General features: G+C 52.8%; 2 protein-coding genes across 2 annotated transcripts in view; one reads left to right on the top strand and one right to left on the bottom strand.

Moving 5' to 3' along the window:
• Positions 1-5,323: 5,323 nt before the first annotated feature.
• LOC306664490 (uncharacterized protein) lies at positions 5,324-15,765 on the bottom strand. The gene is made up of 2 exons (XM_079145433.1): positions 15,001-15,765; positions 5,324-5,353 (listed from the first exon to the last, which is right to left on the bottom strand). The coding sequence occupies exons 1-2, from the start codon at positions 15,667-15,669 to the stop codon at positions 5,339-5,341; spliced, it is 684 nt and encodes a 227-aa protein (XP_079001559.1). The 5' UTR covers positions 15,670-15,765; the 3' UTR covers positions 5,324-5,338.
• Positions 15,757-19,685, top strand: part of WWC1 (WW and C2 domain containing 1) — a 156,540-nt gene continuing 152,611 nt past the window's right edge. Inside the window, exon 1 of the mRNA XM_079145393.1 lies at positions 15,757-15,888. Coding sequence (XP_079001519.1) covers positions 15,770-15,888 — 119 coding nt within the window. The 5' untranslated portion in view covers positions 15,757-15,769. The remainder of the gene's footprint in view (positions 15,889-19,685) is intronic.

Raw genomic sequence — 19,685 nt, 5'->3', positions numbered from 1 at the left:
CCAGAGAACGACAGAGGGAGAAGCGAGCTAGTCGGGCAGGACTCCATACAGGAAGCGAGGGGGCTTCTGTGGTTTCCTTGGAGTTGGAGACCATGTCTATATGGGTAGACCACCAAGGGCAGGATCCCGTTCAACACCTTCCAGAGGCCTCACTCCAGGTCGGCACTGACTCCTCTTCTCCTGAGGGAAGGAGGACCACACCCAGGTGAAGGGACAACACCTGGAGGGCAGGTGAGTTCTGATCCACTACACCCATCCCCAAGCCCCACCGTCCATCCTGAGGTGGCTGGGCAGCCCTGCACCAGCACTCTGGCTGTGGACAGGCAGCCCTCCAACACCAGGGCTGCCCCAGAGGCTCTCTTCCCACCGGGATTTCACCTGCCCACCAAAGCCCCCTTCCCAAGCCAGAGTCGTTGGACCGTAAATGTTGGCTCCCTGTTTGGCCACCAGGTGGCAGGCTTTTCCATGCAATCTTCCCAGAGCCAGCCTGGGCGCCAGCGGACTGCAGGAGGCTGCAAAGACAGCGGGGTCCTTGCTTCAGGGGTCCCTGGAATTGACTTCAGGAAGCAAGATCCCAAAGATCAGCCCTGGAAGCAACCAGACCCGATTTTCAGCGCAGCTCCTCCACTATCTGCCTGGGTACAGCTCCACCCTCCCTTCACCTCCCGACCCTCCCTTTCCCCATTTGTAACATAAAGCTAAAAAATACCTAGGCTATAGAATTATTTTAAAAGATTAATGAAAATAAGATATTTGAAATGCAAGGCAAATGCTTAGCATTTAGTATGTGCACATTAATCGGTAAGCAATTACTACCAAGAATAATGGAACGTTTTGGGGTGATGGGCTTTGGAAGTGGAAAAAGAAACTTCACTTTAAATCTCAACCACTTCCCTCTCTAGCTAAACCAGGCTCCGTACTAACCTCTGCGGCCTCAGTTTCCTCTCCTGTAAAATGGTGTGACAATATCATCCTGCAGCGCTGCTGTACTAGTGCTCAGTCTGTCACCAGAGCAGGACCTGGCTATTGATGGCTACACTGATGCTTCTCAGCCTTCAGTGAGAACGAAGGACAGCTCTGTCCCTCAGCGTCCACCTTAGAGTGGCACAGGTCACTTCTCCCTCCAGGCCCAATTCCAGGGACAGCAAAAGCCACCTCTTTTTATTTGTGCATTCATAGAAACTTTTACTCATATCAATCTTTCTTAAATGTCCCAAGCACTTCACAAGACAGTTGGGAACAGATGGGAAAACAGAGCTTTCATGAGGTTGCACAGCAAATGGAACCCCACCTAGGTCCCTCCCAGGTGGCTAGAAATTCTTCTCATGCTCTCAGTCCACTACCTCCACTCCCAGGCCACTCCCTCAGCAAGTCCTTATCTAAGTCTTATCTCAACCACATACACACAGATTTCATTCTGAGGCAGGAGCCATTGGCCAGAAGGAATCTGCCCCCTGGCTGGAAGTCAGCCACGTGAGTGTTCATCAAACATCTATTTTGCCGAAGGATGGAGTGGAGGGACAGGAGAAGGTGACTGCAGACTGGCTCCTGCCCCCAACAGCGTCACTGTATTAACCAGGAGACTTGCAAGGATGAGTGACAGAACCCTGCTCAGAGCAGAAACCAGAAATCCAGAGGCGTGACTAATATCAGACATGTTGGATTCCAGGTTCCAAGGACGTTCACAGGGTGCCATCTCTGCTCCACCTCTCTGTTCTGCTTCCCTTGGGATGTGGTCTTATTCCCAGAGAAGGTGGTTGCAGCAGCCACAAACCTACATCCTCACAGCACCCATGGGAAGCACAGAGAAACCCTCCCTCTGATGCAAAGAAGACCTTGAATGGACCCAGACTCCAGCAGCCCTCCAGGACCATGAACAGTGAGCAATGGGTGGTGTCCCCAGGGAAGACAGCTGTCTAGACAGCAGCCTGTGAGCTGCTGATAAGGTGTCCGGTGAAATCATGCATCGGTCCGCTCCGTCCACCCATCATGCCTGACGCATCTGAGGTTCTCAGGAGACAAAGGGCAGGTGTGGGATTCAGGAATGAATAGAACTCAGCACCCGAGAGAGCCCAGAGGAGAATAGGCCAACACGAAGGGCGGGGACAGGACGGGGAGGGGCCCTTGGCTCCTGCTTCATGGAGATTGGGAGGATCTGAACCTCAACTCTAGGGGCTTCCCCCACGGTTCTGAGCCGCCCACCCTGAGGACACCAAGGTGCTTCCCGTCCTCTTGGAAGCCTGCCTTTCAGCCTAGAGAACCTGTGCCCGGGAAGGACACCGGGTCTGCTCCTTCACTCTGGACCCCTGTCCCCTGCCTCCCACACGTGGGCACAGGTGTCCCTGTCGGTGTGGTCCAAGCTCACCAGCAAAGGTGGTTCCACCCTGTCTAGTCCTGGTTCTGGGGCAGCATTTCTCAATCTTGGCTGTACTGACACTTGGGAGCGGGATGTCTGCTAGGGTGTGGGGAGGGACTGTCCTGTGCATTGTAGGATTTGACAGCATCCCTGGATTCTACCTGCTAGATGCCAGTGCTACCGGCTCCCCCCCACCCCTAGTCATGACAACCTCTCCGACATTGCCAGACGTCTCAGCTAGAGGGCCACCTCTGCTGCATTCTGTCTCTACCTGCTTTGCCCTCCATTGTCCCCAAACACCAACTTTCAGGAGGAAGAAGCTGCTGTCCTCTGGTGACACAGACGAAGTCATCAGTACTCCGCATGTTCATCTAAGCAACAGCCCCAAGCTAAGAATTCTGGACCGGCCCAGATTCTCCCCTTGTTCTGGCTGCAACACTCAGGAGCTTCTTCAGTAGTTGGATTCCTGGTCCTGAATGCTGCTCCCACCATTCCTTTCCCTCCCCCAGACCCGAGTGGCTCCAGTGAAGGGCTTCCAGCAATGGAAATGAGACCTTGGCCAGTGGAGAGGAACCTGGCGACCTCTAAGCACCGTTCCCTGAGACTGGGGAGGGATGCCAGAGCCCAAGATGGCAGGGGCATGCTTTATCTCCTCCTTCCTGTCCTCGCCCTGTGCCAGGGATCTCGCAGTCCCACGAAAGAGAGTATGGTGATAGGAGCTGAGGGTGCCCAGTAAGGTTCTGGGGGCAGGTGGTGGGGATGTGGTCAGAACTGTCCAGCATTTCCAGGGAGGACATGTCGAGGAGTGGAGGCCCGCCAGCCCCAGCTGGGCAGCCTTCAGGACACTTCTTGGAGAGGCAGGGGCATCTGCCAGGCCGCTTTCCTTCTTTTGTTCTCTGCTCAAGTCCCCATGGTTGGGTGCCTCTTTGTTCTCCCAGCACACGAGGCCACAGGGGCACAGGGAGAGCGGAGAGGCCAGGAGCAGGCCTCACCTGCTGAGTGCGCTAGAAAGGTACTGTGCCTGTCCTGGGGGGCAGGGTAGGACGCAAGGGTCTGCATCGCGCACTCGCCTGCGCCTGCGTGTGGGGAGCCCGCGGCTCACGCCCAGCAGCACTGGTTTGCACGGGGTCTGCACACGTGCCCAGGCGCAGTCACCGCATGGAGGTGCTCCTGCCGGGGCTTCTGCACACCTTGCAGTCCGGGTAAGGCTTAGTGCAGGTCTCCAGCAGGTGTGTGCAGGTGTCACAGCCTGAGGAGCAGAGACTACATCGGGGGCGGAGGGAGCACGCCGCGTGTCAGTAGTGGCAATGTTGGACCGAGCGGAGCAAGGACGTGTCGCGGGTTGCGACAAACACCTCCGCAAGCGCTTCCGAGCCTTCTCACTATTCACACCCGCATCCCTCCGCACCAAGCGAGACCGGAAATGAAGAGGGCATATCCTCCGGCCTGGGGTGCACCCTGTGGAAGAGCGCACCCTGTGGAAGCACCGCCGGCACCCTTGCTCCCTGGACTTCAAAGAAGGGAACCGGGTTGGCCTCGGCTCCCCAGGGGACATATGGCGAATGATTTCCAATGGAAACTTTGGAAGCAGTGGTTTGGGCTTGAACCCTGCCCTACTACACCCTCGCCACAGCCTTGGGTGACCTTAAACCTCCTGATGACCCAGTTTTCTCAGCAGCAGGTTGGGGAGCCTCTGTCCACTTCTTGGGTAGTTATGAGAACTGAAGACGATCCAGGGGTCAGGCGCCTCCTTGGATGGCACACTCCCAAATAGTAACTCCCAAATAGTAACCTGAGAACCTAAGAGCTGAGGTGTTTTGGTTTTTTTTTTTTTTTTTTTTTTTTTTTTTTTTTTCTTTTTGTGGGGATTGAATCAGGGGTGCTCTACCACTAAACCACGCCCCCAGGCCTTTGTACTTTTTATCCTGCCTCGGCCTCCCAAGTCTCTGGAGTTCAGGGGTGTGCCACTGCACCCAGCCAGAACACATCTTGTAGTGCCATCTCAAAGATTTCTGCAGGATAGAGAGTGGCTTTTCCAAAGGCCTGGCTATCCTACTGCCAGGGACAAATCCTTGCTGGGGAAAGCCGGGTTCCCAACGTGGCGACCCCACCTCCCATTCTAAGCCCATAGGAACCTGGCAGAGAACGGTCGGCCTATACACCAAGAAAAGAGATTCAGCCCGGCACACTGGTGCCCGCCTGTAATCCTAGTGGCTCAGGAGCTGAGGCAGGAGGGCGGAAAGTTCAAGACCTGCCTAAGCAATCTAGCAAAGCCCTAAGCAACTTAGCAAGACCCTGTCTCAAACTAAAAAAATAAAAAGGGCTGGGAAGAGACTCAGTGGTTAGCACTTCTGGGTTAAATCTCCAGTATAAGGAAAAAAATGAGATTCAGCCACTGGGGTGGTAGAACACTTGCCTAGCATGTGGGATGCCTGAGTGATTTCCAGTACTGGAGAGAGAGAGGAAGAGAGGAAGGGAAAGAGAGAGGGAGGGAGGAAGGAAGGGAAGTGCACTTAGAGCACTTCCTGTGGATATAAGCCCTGGGGAAATGGGACAGACCAAGCTGAAGCCATTCAACACTCAGGCCTCAGGACCTGAGAGACGCTGGGCCAACCCTTGTGCAGCAGTGACCTGCATGGCGCCACCCGCTGCACCCAGTGCTCAGCCCATGAGGGCCGGGAGCGCTCTGCTGGGTTCAGCCTGCCCGAGCTCAGGGCTGTACTGGAGCCTGCACACAGGACCCAGTATGTGTCCCTTCCCAACCCTGTGTTCATTGGCATATGCTGGTAGTTTGGAATCCACCATAGTGAGAGCATTTACACCATGGAAATGGGCATCCCTCCATGAGACCAGCAGCAGGTAGGGGAATACAAGGGATTAAACTTCTCTGGAGCCATTCAGAGAGAGAACAGATGGCCTGGGTGAGAGCCTTCTCCATTGACCTCATGTGTACCAGCATTTTGACATCCAAGGATGGGAAACTTAGGCCTGGCACCCCTAAAAACAACAAAACCACAAAGACTGTATTGGAAACAGCGGGAGGACATTTTCTACATTCTTCCAGATTCTGAGATTGGGTTTACCCAGCTCAGTTGGATCACAGTGTCCCTTAGAGCAGATACTGACCCCTTCTTAAGGTTCAAGGTGCAGTTCTCCCACAGAAGGGAACTCCCTGCGAAGACACCCCCTCCCCAGGAATGACCATCCACATCCAGCGTCTGATAAAAACAGGGGTACAAAGACCTGCTGCTCACTGCAGGGAGCGGTGTCTCTGAAGAGTCACCCCACTGCAGAGCCCCCAGGGGGCTGGCTGAGGCCAGGACTGCATTGGCCCAGCAGCCTGCACACCAGTCAGCTCAGAGGTCACTCCCTGAGAGACTCAGGACCCCCACCCCCAATCCTCAGCTGTTAAGAGGGAAAGCAGTGTAGACTGGCGATGGTACCACCCTCAAACCTCCCCAGGCGGGTCACTACAGTGGGGTCGTGGATATAGATTGTGGCATGCTGGGGACCTGTGAGGACCAGCACAGATGCTTCCACAGAGTAGATGCAACACCATGTGTTTGGTTGCCCCGGGGGGGGGGGGGGCACGACTTCAGGCCACCGATGACAGTGTGGGACTGGAAAAGGAGTGAGGTCTGGTGAGCATGTGAGTGTGAGCTAGTGTTCTGGGCTGGCATCCCTGTTGAAGGGCACAGCAAGGGAAGGGTGACAAAAGAATGACACCTGTCTGTTGGAGTTAGCAACACATAGGACCTCTGTGGCAGCATCCACCTGCTCTGTGGTCTCCACAGAGATCTGAGCCTGCAGAACCCAGCTCCTCTCTGTCTGTGGGCACAAGGCACATGCTGTCCCAAGCACACGACTCACACTTCGGTTCCTGGTTTTTGAGTGGGGGATTGGGGCCACTCAGTCCAGGTGACCTCATTGAAAAGAGTGACCATCAAGTATCCGTGTCAGCTGCTGGCATCAGCTCCAGGTCACAGCCACATCTGAGTCTCTGGCCTGTGTGGCTCACCCCGGCAGGATGGTCCAGGGCCCGTCAAGTACCTTCATTCACTCCTCGGGGACTCACCGGGAGGCAGGCACTATGCTCATTGTGCTGGGAGTCGGACTCGCTTACAGCGTCTCCCCACCTCAGGCCCCTGCTGGTCCCGCCCAACCCCATCATGGGTTCTAGAGGGAAAACCAGGGACCCAGCATGGAGGAACCGGTGGGCTTTGGCTCCAGCAAATGGAGTCATCCCATTTGCCATGTTTCTGGCTCAGTAGTTCCATTTGTGATCTGAGCCCAGATCCCTCTTAATGGGAGGATGCACAGATGGCAGATTCCCCACCACCTGGAGGAAGGGAGTTCCCTGGCTGCCCTATGGTGGGAGGACTTTGCTGAACAAACTCCAGGCAGCTGACTGTGTCCATGCCCGCGGTGCCACGTGGAGGTGGGATTCGCCTCCCTCCTCCCTAACCGCCCCCATGCCGTGATTCCTGGGCTAGACACCTGCTGAGAGCACACTAGTGAAATGTGCCCCTCCATGAGGCAACACAGCACCTATTAACTTGCTAATTGGAAATGAGTTTCTCTTCAGAGGTGCTGGAGCTGGGCGTGAGATCTTGCAGAGGAGCCCCTGTCCCCGCAGGATGACAGTAATGTGGATCACACTTAGATTAACCTGGAGCTGCACCAAACACTCAGATGCAAGATCTCATGCACCAGTAGAGTCTTCTACATCCCCAGGGGTGGGGCACGGTGGCCTCACACTCCTATTCCACATCCTGGGGTTTTAGGCCAGACAGGCCTGGGTCTGGAGTCCCGGGTGCCTTGCAAGTTGAGACTGGAATGAGCGCTGTATGTGGTAAGTGACAGCTCGGTGCCTGCCATGGGCCGAGAGCTCCATCAGCAGCCACGGTCATTACTGTTATGGCCCCAGTGCTGCTCCCATGGAAACCCCTGGTTACAGAAGTGGTCGAACCAGCGAATGCCTGCTCCAACAGGTCCCATCCTCTGGTCCGTGGCCCATGGCAGAGGGCAGGCTAACCTTTGAAGGTCTGTCTGCTGCTTTAAGAGCTGCCAAATGTGGGGCTTCCTGTGCTGGGCCAATCTTGTCTTCAGTCTTTGATGGGGACGAAATGGAAACATAAGACAAAGGACTGAGGCCCACCGAAGGATTGTGCCTGCCCAGGACCCCCTATTGCCATGAAGGTGCACGTCTGCAGCCTTCTGGCCAATTTGGTCGCTGAGCCAGATGATGGAGCAGACGCCAGCCACCTGCTGCGGAGCTGTTGCAGGGACACAAGGGGACTGTCCAGGGAGACAGCAGGACAGTGAGCCCAGTGACTTCATCCTTCTTTGTCTGAATCAGGCCAGAAATTGTGACCAATTTGTGTCCAAACTCAGATTTCTTTCACCTTACTTGGAATATGCCAAATTTCTCCCCTATCTTTATTTTCTTTATAAAGACATTTACTATAAAAACACTAAGCTCTATGAAATATATTTGGAACTTAGACCATATGGCTCACCAGGAGAGAGACGGCTGTGTGCTGGGCTCGTTGGTTACAAAGCTGCTCCAAGCCTAATATCAGAAGTTCCTGATAAGGAAATTAATAGATCATCTTAAGCAATTCAGGGCATGTCTTTAGGTGACCAGTAATTGTAGTCCAGCCAATATTCACTAAGGGATAGTCCATGCTAGATACTGTGGTAAGTCAGATGGGAGTTAAAGTATCAAATACAGTACTGTTTACTTACTGTTACCTACCAACACTTTTGCCAGAATCACTCTCCCTCCCTCCCTCTGAAATGCTCAAGTGGTTACTGAACCATCTGAAAGTAAGTTGCAGACATCATGACACTTTACCCCTAAATTCTTCAGCTGATGGCCATCAAGAACTATGCTCCTTCTCCACACAAGTACCTTGCTACCACAGGCCCCAAGGTATTTAGCACCGACACAGAAATATTGTCTGAAGCACACGGCGTCTTCACATTCCTCCAGGGGTCCCAAGAACATCCTTTGTAGCTTTTTTTTTTTTTTAAAGCAACCCAGCATCCCTCATGGATCATACGTTGCGTTTGACTTTTTCCCAATGTCTGATTGATGCAGAGCTTGATAAGGAAAGATACGGAGCTCTCAAAGACTTTGGAGAAAAAAAACCTTCAAACTAAAAGAAAAAATCCTATCACAAAGGACCTTCAGTTGCTGTGTGACTCTCATTCCTCAGTACAGATGGGCAAATTGTTTCTTAGAGGGGCCTACGGGTGCCTAATTATTCCAACAGACAAATGCCATCTGCTCCCTACAAGAAGAAAAATTGGTCAAAAGGTGGTATCAAGGGCCCTGTTCAGGGTACAGCTTGTGTCCTTTAAATACAGCCACGTCCTTCAGGCTGATCTGCCCTGGGCCTGATTCAGGGATTGAAGATGTGGAAAAAAAGAAAGAAAAAATATACAAAGAACTGTCCTCACAGTTCTTACTGTCTAATTGAGAAAGAAAAAAGAGAGGAACGGAGAAAATTAAAATAAGGAAGTTTGCTGAGGGACAAAGGAGGTGCGGGGCACAAAGCCTGCCTTGACCAGTGAAGGAAAAGGGGCATCTAAGCTGGAATCTGAGGGAGAACTGCCCCTGCAAGGGCAGAGGAGTCTGCTCAGCATGGCAGCCTGGTGAAGGGCCAGAGGGAGGCTGGCCCAGTGTGCAGACCAGCCTGGGCCTCATCTTGCACGCAGGAAGCGGCGGGGAACCCTGACTGAAAGGCCACCCTGGGACACAGGGCAAGGTGCTTGGACTTCATCCAAAGACCAGTGGAGAGTCACTGAGACGGGTGTCTGTTTCACAAGGACCATGCATGTGGAATGAAGGCAGGAGGCCTGTAGGCCATGGTGTCCTGGGGCTGAGTCCTGGAAGGGGCTACAGAGAGGAGGGAGCAGATGTCAGACTCATTCAACGATAGGATCCAAGGTCTTATAGATAGACTAGGTATAGGAAGTAAAGGAAAGAAAGGAATCCAGGACGCACCCAGTCCCTGTCATTAAAATCCCGTTTTGAACAGGTGTGAACACAGGAGGACCGGAGGGCCATGGACCTGTGTTTGTAAATAGTTTTACTGATTGGCACACGACCACACCCATCTGTTTGCATATCGTCCACTGCAGTCTCACCCCACGATGGCAGGAGGGCCTAGTAGTGGCCACACACTCTACACCGGCTGGGGTGCAGCTCTGTGGTGGAGCCCTGCTTAGCATGTGGGAGGCTCCGAGTTCCAGCACCACCAAAAATTAAAAGAAAAAAGAGAAAAACTCTGTAGTTCACAGAGCCAACGATGATATCTGATTCCCTATCTGAAAAGTTTGGGCCAGGTCCTATCACAGAACATTGTGTTCTAGAGAAAAAAAAAAAAAAATAGTCTAGTCAAATACATTTGACCAATTATGTATTCTGTATATTGTTTTCTGGCCTCTTCACCATGGATGCACATACCCTGAGAACTCTGGGAAGTCTCACAGGAAAGAAATCTATTTCCTTTCTTAAAGTCAACATTTCCCAGATGTCTTTGGTCTCAGACCATTTTTATGCTTCACACTGAAGAACGCACCTGTGGACACACTCACTTTAGAAGGATCGGGAGGTGTATACTGCAGGGATAAAGGTAGGTGAGAATACAAGAGATGAGATCAGTTAAGATATCATTAAAATTGTCAAGAATCAGAAAAAAGGACCTGAAGAAGGCCTTTGGTCAAAAAAGAAAGCCAGGCAGTTGTAGTCGAACACACCTTGAATCCCAGCTACTAGAGAGGCTGAGGCAGGAAGATCGCAAGTTCAAGGATAGCCTAGGAAACTTAGTGAAACCCTGCCGCAAAATAAAATAAAATATAGCTCAGTGATTGAGCCCTTGCCTAGCATGTGCAAGGCCTTGGTTTGATCCTCAGTACTTGAAACAAAACTAACAACTTAAAAGTGTGAATTCCAGCTTAGACATACTGAGCTTTGTTGGTTCACAGTAAGCAATGACCTTCTGCTTCCAGGAGGAGGGACTAGGCATATTATTCTCCATCCCTCCCACTGTTTGAAAGAAAAATCTTGGACAGCAGTGTTCAGAGGTGTGGTCCTTGGGAATGACTGGGCCATGGGACTCTGCCTGACTGGCTGGATCAACACATTGATGGATTAAGAATCTGATGGGGGGGGGAGGCAGAGTCACTGGGGTGTTCCCTGAGAGGCATTTCTCCTCCCCAGTCCCACTCTCTGGCTTGCTATCTCTGCTTCCCAGCTGCGAACTATATGGCTTTCCACCATGATGTTCTGCTTCACCTCAGTCCCAAAGTAGCCAGCTGCCCTTTGCAACCTGAAATACATCTTTCATTCTTTAAGTGGTTCATGTTAGGTATCTAGTCACAGCAACAAAAGACTGACTAACATAATCTCATTGAGTTGTCACAAGCCAACAGTGGGTATTGTTGCTCTCATTTTCACAGACAAGGAAACTGAGGCTGGGAGAGACTGTCTCATGCCCAAAGTCACACATCCACCGAAATGCGGAGTCAAGTATCAGATAGGTGCTTTCTACTACTCCACCCAGTCACCTTGTCCAGGCAGGTTATCTGGAATTAAACCCCAACCCCACGCCCTTCTTGCTGGGTGGTTTGCTTCTCTTTAAAGTGCTGGAGTTCTGAGAACGAGGTGTCAGACCGGGCGCAGTGGACAGGTGAACAACTCTTCTTTCCCAGCTTCTCTAAACAGTTGGGCTGGCATTTAATTTAAGCGCCTGGGTACCATGGCGATGCCAGTGCTATAAATACCCAGGAGCGGCTTCTTTCAGCCAGCCTGCTGGGTAGTGCGCTTGCTGCCGCCCACCCGTTTCCACCCGGGCTCCTGCGCCGGGTAGGAGAGGAGAGCGGCTGCTGAGCAAGAGCGCCCTCCCTCGCTCACACCCCCGCCCTTGAAACTGAGATTTCATCTCCTCCTCCTTCAGTGCATAATTCATTTCCTGCTCGGTGAAAGACACAACAGCTCCCAGGCCCCAGAGGACTCTTGGATGAGGACTCAACCTGTCCTGCAGCCCCAGGATCGCCGCTGGCCCAGGAGAATCCAGTTAATGAGTAAAGCAGTAAGGGGGGATGGGGAGGAAAACGCCCTCCTTCAGCAGACGGCTTGGCCTGTTAGGTCTCCTACTCTTTACCCCACGTGGGTCTGTGACAGCATCAGGCAGGTGGAGGAGGACCAGGTATGTCTGTCTTACCTCCACTCTGCCTGGCTCACTGCAAGTTCAGCTATGATCTACTTTGGCTGCCCTGCCCGGCCTCCAAAGCCTCCTCCAACCTCTCCAGATGGGTCCACAACCCAAATGAAGGGTTAGGGCATGAGTTCAAGACTGGCCTCCTGGCTACCCCTCCACCTGTTCCAACCAGACAGTAGCCCTGAAGTCTCCTCCGTAGGTACTTTAGCATCACCTTGCTGGAATTAAGAAGGGAAAGCCCATGGCAGTAGCACTGGTGTCTGGGCTCCATTCTTTACTAAGTGGCTATAGGAAAGCCACTTCACCGCTCTGTGCCTCAGTTTGCTCCTCTATAAAATGGGATCAATAAGACCAAGGACAATGAATCATTACGCACAGAGACTCCTTTCCCTATTTGTAAAATGAATAGGCTATGTTAGACTTTAACTTATTTTCCAGTGCTGTATGAAGCACTGAGGAGCCAGAGGTAAATAAGAAACCATTTTGTCTGCCTCGGCTCTCATGTTGCCAAGGATTTCTTCCACCCTAATTTTCTCTGGCTTAGGACATGTTTTCCCATCATTGCAGAAAACACTCCACCATGAACCTCAAGTAATGTGTGACTAAAGGAAGGGGACATTATTGGCTCAGCCATAGAACATAACTGTGTGCGTTCCCCAGGACGTGTGGGAGGGCCAGCATGAGGTAGGGAGGTAGTCACTGAGTAGAAAGACAGATCTCAGCAGAAGTTCTCCAAGCCTCTGTTGCCCTGAAGATTGCAGGTGCCAACAGGAAGCTGTGCTGACATTTCCACGCCCTTCTTTCTTTGCATTTAATTTCTCCTCCTCACCATCTCCATGAAATATGTCACCCTGTCTCTTAAGGCATGTGTTGAAAAGTTGCCTTTCTTCATGGCTTTTGCAGGGGAATAGCTGATTTAAATGGGCATTGTTTTTAAAAAACAAGCAACCTGTCCCAGGCTTCTTGTCTCCCGTGGGCCACCTGGCTCTGAAAGCAAATGCAGAAAGGTTTGGCCAGCCGTCACTTCTGCTTGGCATCAACCATGATGGCCTGTCTCCTTGAACTCAGCACACAGACAGCCAGATACAGCCCCAGGAGGGAAGGTCGGGAGAGGCCAGGGCCTCGTCTTCTGTTCGGATTCCTGCAGTTCAGTCACCTGTAGAATAAACGCCACTGTGGTCTATCACGTGGCTGAGCCGGTTCTACCTTTAAACCCCTGCACGTTTGCCCTGGGCCTCAGAATGGGGGGGGCGATGATTCACCCGCCCGGCATGGGGCAGGTGGCCATCTGTTTTGTGACCTCACCCTGCTTGAGTTCTGAGAGATAACCTGGGATTCTTTTGTCGGGGGTGGGAGGGACAAGGCCTTGAGTTAGTTTCTACCCTGGTCTTTCTCCTGCTTTCCAGGTCAGGTGTAAAGGTCCAAAGGAGTGAACATTTAGAAAATGCCAGGCCGTGGGCATCTGAGTTAAAAAGAAAGCTAGATTTGAAAATCTGCAAGGTGTTTCACAATGAACACATCCAGGTACAAGACTTGGTTGAAAATAGGACACACACAGGAAGTCAACAATGAGGAGAACTGTCACCAGCAGCCGCCCATAATTCTCAGGGAAGGACATGCGCTTGTTTTGAGCAGAAATGGTCCACTTTCACAGAGGTGGCTTGCTGTCAAATGACCCCCATGAGGCTCTGAGCTCATGGCTCCTGAGGTCATGGCTACCAAAGTGCTTTCCCCTTTTACAACCATCCCCTAAGGAGTTCATATTATTGTGTGATTTTTTTTTTTTTTTTTTTTTTTAGGCCCCAAACTAACACTTCCATTCAGCAAGATGTCCAAGTTCATATAATTGGAGAGTAGTGTGCATTTGGGATCCAAGTAGCTTAATTCCAGAGGTCTTGCTTCTCAATCAAAAAATTACGAAACAAACATTAATATTCCATATCTAAACCACAGAGAGGTCCTGGAGCTACAGGAGAATTTTTAAAAGAAGGAAAACATAGATTAGTTGTTGAAAGCAATGGCCCTAAAATCAGACCTAGTGTGTCTCATTAGCTGGGTGCCCCAGACCATTCTGAAGCCTCTATTTCCTCATCCAAAAAATGGCCATAATATATAAATTTCCCTATTCCAGAGGGTTGTTGTGAAGAGTAAAGGAGATCAAGTGTGAGAAACACCTGGCAAAGGGTCAGCTTCATTTCTGGGCTGTTGCTCTAATCAATAATTAAAGGGTTTTTCTGGGGGTGTAGCTCAGTGGAAGGTCACTTGCCTGGCATGTGCAAAGCCTAGACTGGATTCTCGGCACCACAGGAAAAAATAAAACTGGGAACTTTTTACATAGTCAGAGGTTGACCCAAGCCGAGAGAATGGAGAGGGTTGAGGGAATTCCCCATGAAGGAATGGGGAACTCCTACTTTTGGGTGTATGGAAACTTCCTGAGGCCAGAAGGTTGGTTCCTGCACTTTGGTGCCTAGGATTTGTGGAAGGAGGGACGGAAGAGCCAAACACTGAGCCCCTCAGCCCTGGCCTCAGGGAAATAATTAACTTTGCAGAAGCTGAAGAGTTCACCACCGGGGGTCTTCTCTATCAAGTGGAGATGACACCATGAACAGGGGAGTCCCTCTCTTGCTCAGCACATTCTGGCCCATACAGGCTCAGGGAGTGACACTTCTGGGAGACTACAAGACTCAGACAAGAGGATACGCTGTACTGTGCTTCATTTCTCCGGTCCAGCTTCCTGTCACACGTCCACTGCAAAAATGGTTGCTCTCATCCTCAGAAAACACACCTAAGCCATGTACAAGTGCAAATTCAGCTGATCCTGACTGAATCCTGTGACCCTCTATTTTGGTGTTTAATCCAGTATTTTCAAATTCTCAAGAAATATTGTTTCCGTTTTATTTATGTTTTGCTTTTTTGACTGGATTGGCCTGGAACTCCCAAGCTCAAGTGATCCTCCTGCCTCAGTCTCCTCAGTAGCTGGGACCACAAGGTACACACCACAGTGCCTGGCAGATTGTTTTAATTTCTTCTCTTAAAATTTTTTCGATATGGAATTTTGCTCCTCCCTTTCCCCTTCCTGCCACCTTTCTTACCGTCACAGGTAAGTGCTCAATTTAACTAACAATATCATGACTATTACTTTTACAAAATGATTCCCCTGACAACCTCTGGAAGTCCCCCCAAAGAAGCAGATCCATTGTACTAATTTTAGGGACCCTAAGGAGAGCCAGCTACATTTGCAAATTAAAGGGTGGGGTGGGGTAGCTGAAACAACGTGGGGAGAATTGAAGAAGAGGGAGACAGATGGTGCATGTGCTGGGGGAAGGGACAAGAGAGCCTGGAAAACTTATGTTCCCCGATTTAAAAGAATCTTCCCACTTAACCACTTCTTGCCTGACTTCTGATTGCACATACCAGAAAAGCTGGCGTGTTGGGGCCACCTGTGCCAGAGCCCTGGACACTCGGGGTGGGAGAGCCAGTAGCGCTGGGAAGCCGAGGCAGAGAGGGTCTCGTCCTGACCTCCTGGGCTCCGGTCTGGCTCTGGATCCCAGGTAACCGGCAGTCTCCCAATCCCTTGGCAGGGGCAGCGCAGGGGTGGTCGGCGGTTCGGACTGTCCCACGAGGGGGCGCGTCTCGGGCCCTAGGACCCGCCCTCGTGGCGCTGAGCGCGGGGAGGAGACCCGGGAACCCAGGCGCCCGGCGCTCCGCCTCCCGTTTCCGGGGCAGCGCAGTTACCTGCACCGCCCGAGCCGCACCTGGCGGAGGCAGAGTCGCAAAGCGGGCGAGTTCGCAACGGCCGAGCGGAGAGGAGGAACGGCGCCCGGCTGGGGAGGCGGCGGGCGGCGAGCAGGGCGCCGGAGGCGGCGGAGGGCAGGCGGCAGCCGCGCTCGGCCCGCTCCGCTCCGCCTGGGCGGCTGGGCGCACCCGGCCCGCACCGCGCTGCTGCGGGCGCACATGGCAGCGTGAGAGGCGGGCGGCGGGAGGAGCGGGCGGCGCCGGGGCCGCAGGGCCGCATGGACAGCGGCGCCACCCCGGCCGGCCCCCGTTAGGGTCCCCAGTCCGCGGGCGCCACCCCCCGATCATGGTGCCTCGGCGGCCGCCTGGACTAGGGACGGCCGGCCGGAGCCGCTGAGCCCGCGGCGGCCGCGAGCTGCATGGGGGAGCTCGGGCCGCGCTCGGGAAGATGCCCCGGCCGGAGTTGCCCCTGCCGGAGGGCTGGGAGGAGGCCCGCGACTTCGACGGCAAGGTCTACTACATAGACCACACGAACCGCACCACCAGCTGGATCGACCCGCGGGACAGGTAGGACCCCGCAGCCCCCGGCACCCCGCCTGGGTCCCCAGCTGCCCTTGGGGCCGCCGACCCGGGCTGGGCAGGGGGCCGGAGAGCTCCGCGTGGCCCTCGCGCTTTCTTCAGTTTGCCTGCCACCCCCTCCCCTCTGGAGCGCCACTGCTGCCCCAGTGGGGTGCCGAGAGGAGGGGGCGGCCAGGGAGCCGGCCCGTCCGCCCCACCGCGGTCCTCAGCGGCTGCACCTAGGCCCCGGCCCGCACCTGCCCAGAGTTTTGACCTTAAGGTCGAGCCCCGCCCCCGCCCCCTTAGGGGGAGAGGTTGGCGGGGGCGGGGGCCGTGACCTAGTGGGTGAAGCCGGGTCTTTCGGCGGAGCTCTCCTGGCTTGGGGGGATGGGATCCGGCTTGGAGGGTTGACAGGGACCCTGGGCTCGGTGGAGACTACTGGAGGAAGGGCGCTGGGCGAGGGGAAGGCAGCCTGGAGTGTGCATTTTGACAGGTGCCTCCTTGGCTCCTGAGAGGAGCGCTGGAGCAAGTCTGGGGAGGCCGGGGTGGGACGGGAAGGAGGGAGCGGGGGAGGGCAGCCGAGGGAGACTGGTTCTCCAGGAATCTCACAGCAACTTGGAAGCTGTTAGGATGCAGATGGAGGTGAGAGGCCTCCCGCGAAGCCCTGCCCATCGCCGCTTTCTCCTCCCTTTCTCCTCTCTGGGGCCCGAGGCTCCTCAACCATGCACCAGCGCGTCCTGACCTTGGCGAGCGCCTCACCGGCTGGAGCACGGGATTGTGCTGAGGCAGGTGGAGCCTAAACGCCCTAGACTTTCTCCCGGTTTGGACTGCTTGGAATTACTTTGCACACACACCCTCTCCATGTATGTCCTGGGAATGGGGAAGGCCACCTCTCCACCCCCAGACCACTTTGTTTTCCTTTGCTGACACGGTTTGTGGTCAAAGCGTCTCAGGAATGTGGATTTTTCACCTGATCTGTGACCTTGGGGGTCAGGTCCCCTGAAGCAATGAAGGTGATTTTTTTGGAAGCTTCATTATGCGGGATCTGGATGGGGGTGGATCATATCTCAGAAATCCCACGATGGGGTACGTAGCAAGACGTGAGTTTAGAAGAAGCAGCAGAAGCAAAAAGAAAATGAGAGTTGAAATTCCCAGTAGATTCCATTGAGCACGTCTGTCCATTCGTTCTTCCAGCATTTCCTGGGTGCCCACTCTGCTCTTCACCATGCCAAATCTGGAAGAGAACATTTTAATGCTGGACAGTGTCTCTTAGGCAAAGTTCTTTGCCCTGTGAGCCTTGGTTTCCCTATGTGTCAGATGAGTGGTTTGCTTGGAAGGGAAGGAGCTATGGAATTCTCAAAAGTTGAAAGGGACCTGAGGGATCAGAGCCCAACTCCCATTTTTAAACATAAGAGAAAACTTGAAGCCCAGAGGTGTGCTTTATTCAATCATTTTGATCTTCCCACCTGCATACACCAAGTTCTTGACCAGCTCTGACATTCTATCTCCAGACTTGTCTTCCTGACATGCTTTCCCCCCAACCACGTCAAGTGAGTTGCCCCAGATGTGGTTGAACTTAGCAGCCTCCTTTTCCCTAGTTTTCTTCTCAGAACAGACAAATTCAAGCTCACCTTTCCTCCCGCAGTTCAGGTCCCTTCAGTTGATGCACCCAGTGCCTGCTGGCAGTTGGATGTCATGTTGGAGGTTGAGTTCTGCCAGGCCGGCAGTGATAGCGGTGTGTCTGAGGGAATACTGCAGTCTTGGGAGGTTTTGCAAACAGCAGTAATTCTTTACCCTTGGAAAGGGCAACTTGGAGCTTTCTCTGAAGGACTGACTTGGCTAGAAGAGTTCCCACATTTCAGTGTTGCATGGACCAACCACCTTCATGACTTTCTGGTATATCCACTTGAGCTATTGCTTACTCTAATACTTGACTTTGGATCAACTCACTCTTAAAATTTTTGTACCACTTTCACCAGTGGGAAACTATTGCCATAAATAGAGAGGACTTTAGAAAATTCAGCAATCCCTGGGGGATGGGCAGTGTCATTCATTTTATTTAGCTGGACACTATGGCCTGCCTGAGGCCCCAGTGCCAGGCCCGCACAGCCTTTGATTTTAGTCAGCTTGGCAAGTGATGGAGAGGAGGCAAGAGCGGACAGATGCTGCTCACCTTCACCTTGTAAGTAGGTTTTTGTTGTCATTGTTGTTTTTGGTACTGGGCGTTGACCCAGGGACATTCTATGACTGAGCTACATCCCCAGGCCTTTTTAAAATTTTTTTATTTTTATTTTTTAATTTTGAGACAGGGTCTTGCTAAGTTGCTTAGGACCTCTCTAAGTTGCTGAGGCTGGCCTCAAACTTGTGATCCTTCCACCTCAGCCTCCTGAGTTGCTGAGATTACAGGCGTGTGCAACTGAACCTTACTAGGTAGCTTTGATTTTGCTTTGATGGTAGTTGTGGGATTGAACATGAGGTCTTGGGCAAGCACTCTGCCACTAAGCTAAATTGCCAGCTCTACTTATTGATTTTTAAGGTTTTTATTTTGGGGCCTGCTGGTCATTCTACCCAAATGGCCTGGTGTGGGGCACCTGAGCTTTGGGGTCAGCTCTAGGGGCACTGTTGTGGGCCAGCTCTGAAGGTGTGGGGTTACAGCTGAGCCAAGGATATCTACTTGTGGTTCCCTGGACTGTCCCTTCTGCGTGCCTGGTTAGGGATTTCTACCTTTCAGTCCTGCCTGTCTGGCTCTGGCGACTAACTTGAGATCACTAGAGTTCAAGTGCTCCCTGGGTGAGGGAGGAGGTTGATTAGATGGTCGGCAAGGGCCTGCCAGCTCTCAGATATGACTTCAGACCCTTCTGCCTCTCCTTACTCACCAATTTTATGGCGGAAAAAGGGAGATGCAGAAGAGAAGGAGGCAATTTAACAAAACTAGAAAGAGCTGAACTTCTCTGGGCTGCTGGGGCAGGCAGGTAAATTCTCCCAGGGTAGGTGCATCTTTGCAGCTGGTTAATGCTTTGAACAACAACAACAACAACAACAGATCCCATTGAAAACCCCACTCCTTAAGAATGTGTGTGTGTCTGTGTGTGCACGCATGCGTATGTTTGCCTTGGTGTTTTCCTTACCTGAATCATGGAGATGCCCGCCCATTCCCCTGAATTTAAAAGAAGTAAGTCAAATGGTCCTTCAGTTGAAAAAGTGATTTCTTAGCCACCAAAGACAAAATAGCATCTCCGGTTACCAACCCTAAAGAATGTCTTGGCACATTCCTCTCTCTGGGCTGAGCTGTTTTGTGTGCTGTCCGCACAGAGCTGCTGGGGGTAGGGAATCCAGTTTTCAGCTTCCCCTTTCACCAGGGGGTTGGAAGAGCAGCCAAGCGGCCAGCCTTGCCAACTGCTCCCCTTCTCACCCAGGGAGGATTGGGAGACCGAAATTCCTGAGGATGGTTGTCCCAACAACCGGAGAGGGTCCAGTGGGTAGCTTGAGCCCTGCCCACTGGGCAAAAGGCTCCAGCCTCACAGGCTCTGCCCCAGTCCAGGCCCATGCGGGGAGGTGACAGAGAGCCAGGTGCCTGCACAGCCCCTAGAGGGGGGATCCTTCGCAGCAGACTTGGGTGCTTTCGGAAGCCGCCAACACAGGGCCAGCGGTCTGCATGTGTTTAACTTCATGGTCTGCAAAAACAAACACTCCGATTGTTCTCTGAGGAAGAATAGATCATTGGGACTGGCCCTACCAGAGAAGTTTCCTGAAGCCTGATTCCTGCACATTGCCTGCTGTGTGTTCACAGCTTCTGGACGGAAGCA

The sequence above is a fragment of the Sciurus vulgaris genome (genome assembly GCF_902686455.1).
Source record: "Sciurus vulgaris genome assembly, chromosome: 6".
Classification (NCBI taxonomy): Eukaryota; Metazoa; Chordata; class Mammalia; order Rodentia; family Sciuridae; genus Sciurus; species Sciurus vulgaris.
The sequence above is the reverse complement of the archived record's forward strand: the minus strand, read 5'-3'. Positions and strand labels throughout refer to the sequence as shown.

What these genes read in the sequence shown, in the direction of transcription:
- LOC306664490 (XM_079145433.1), bottom strand. Translation starts at nt 15,669, where the DNA reads ATGATCGGGGGGTGGCGCCCGCGGACTGGGGACCCTAACGGGGGCCGG.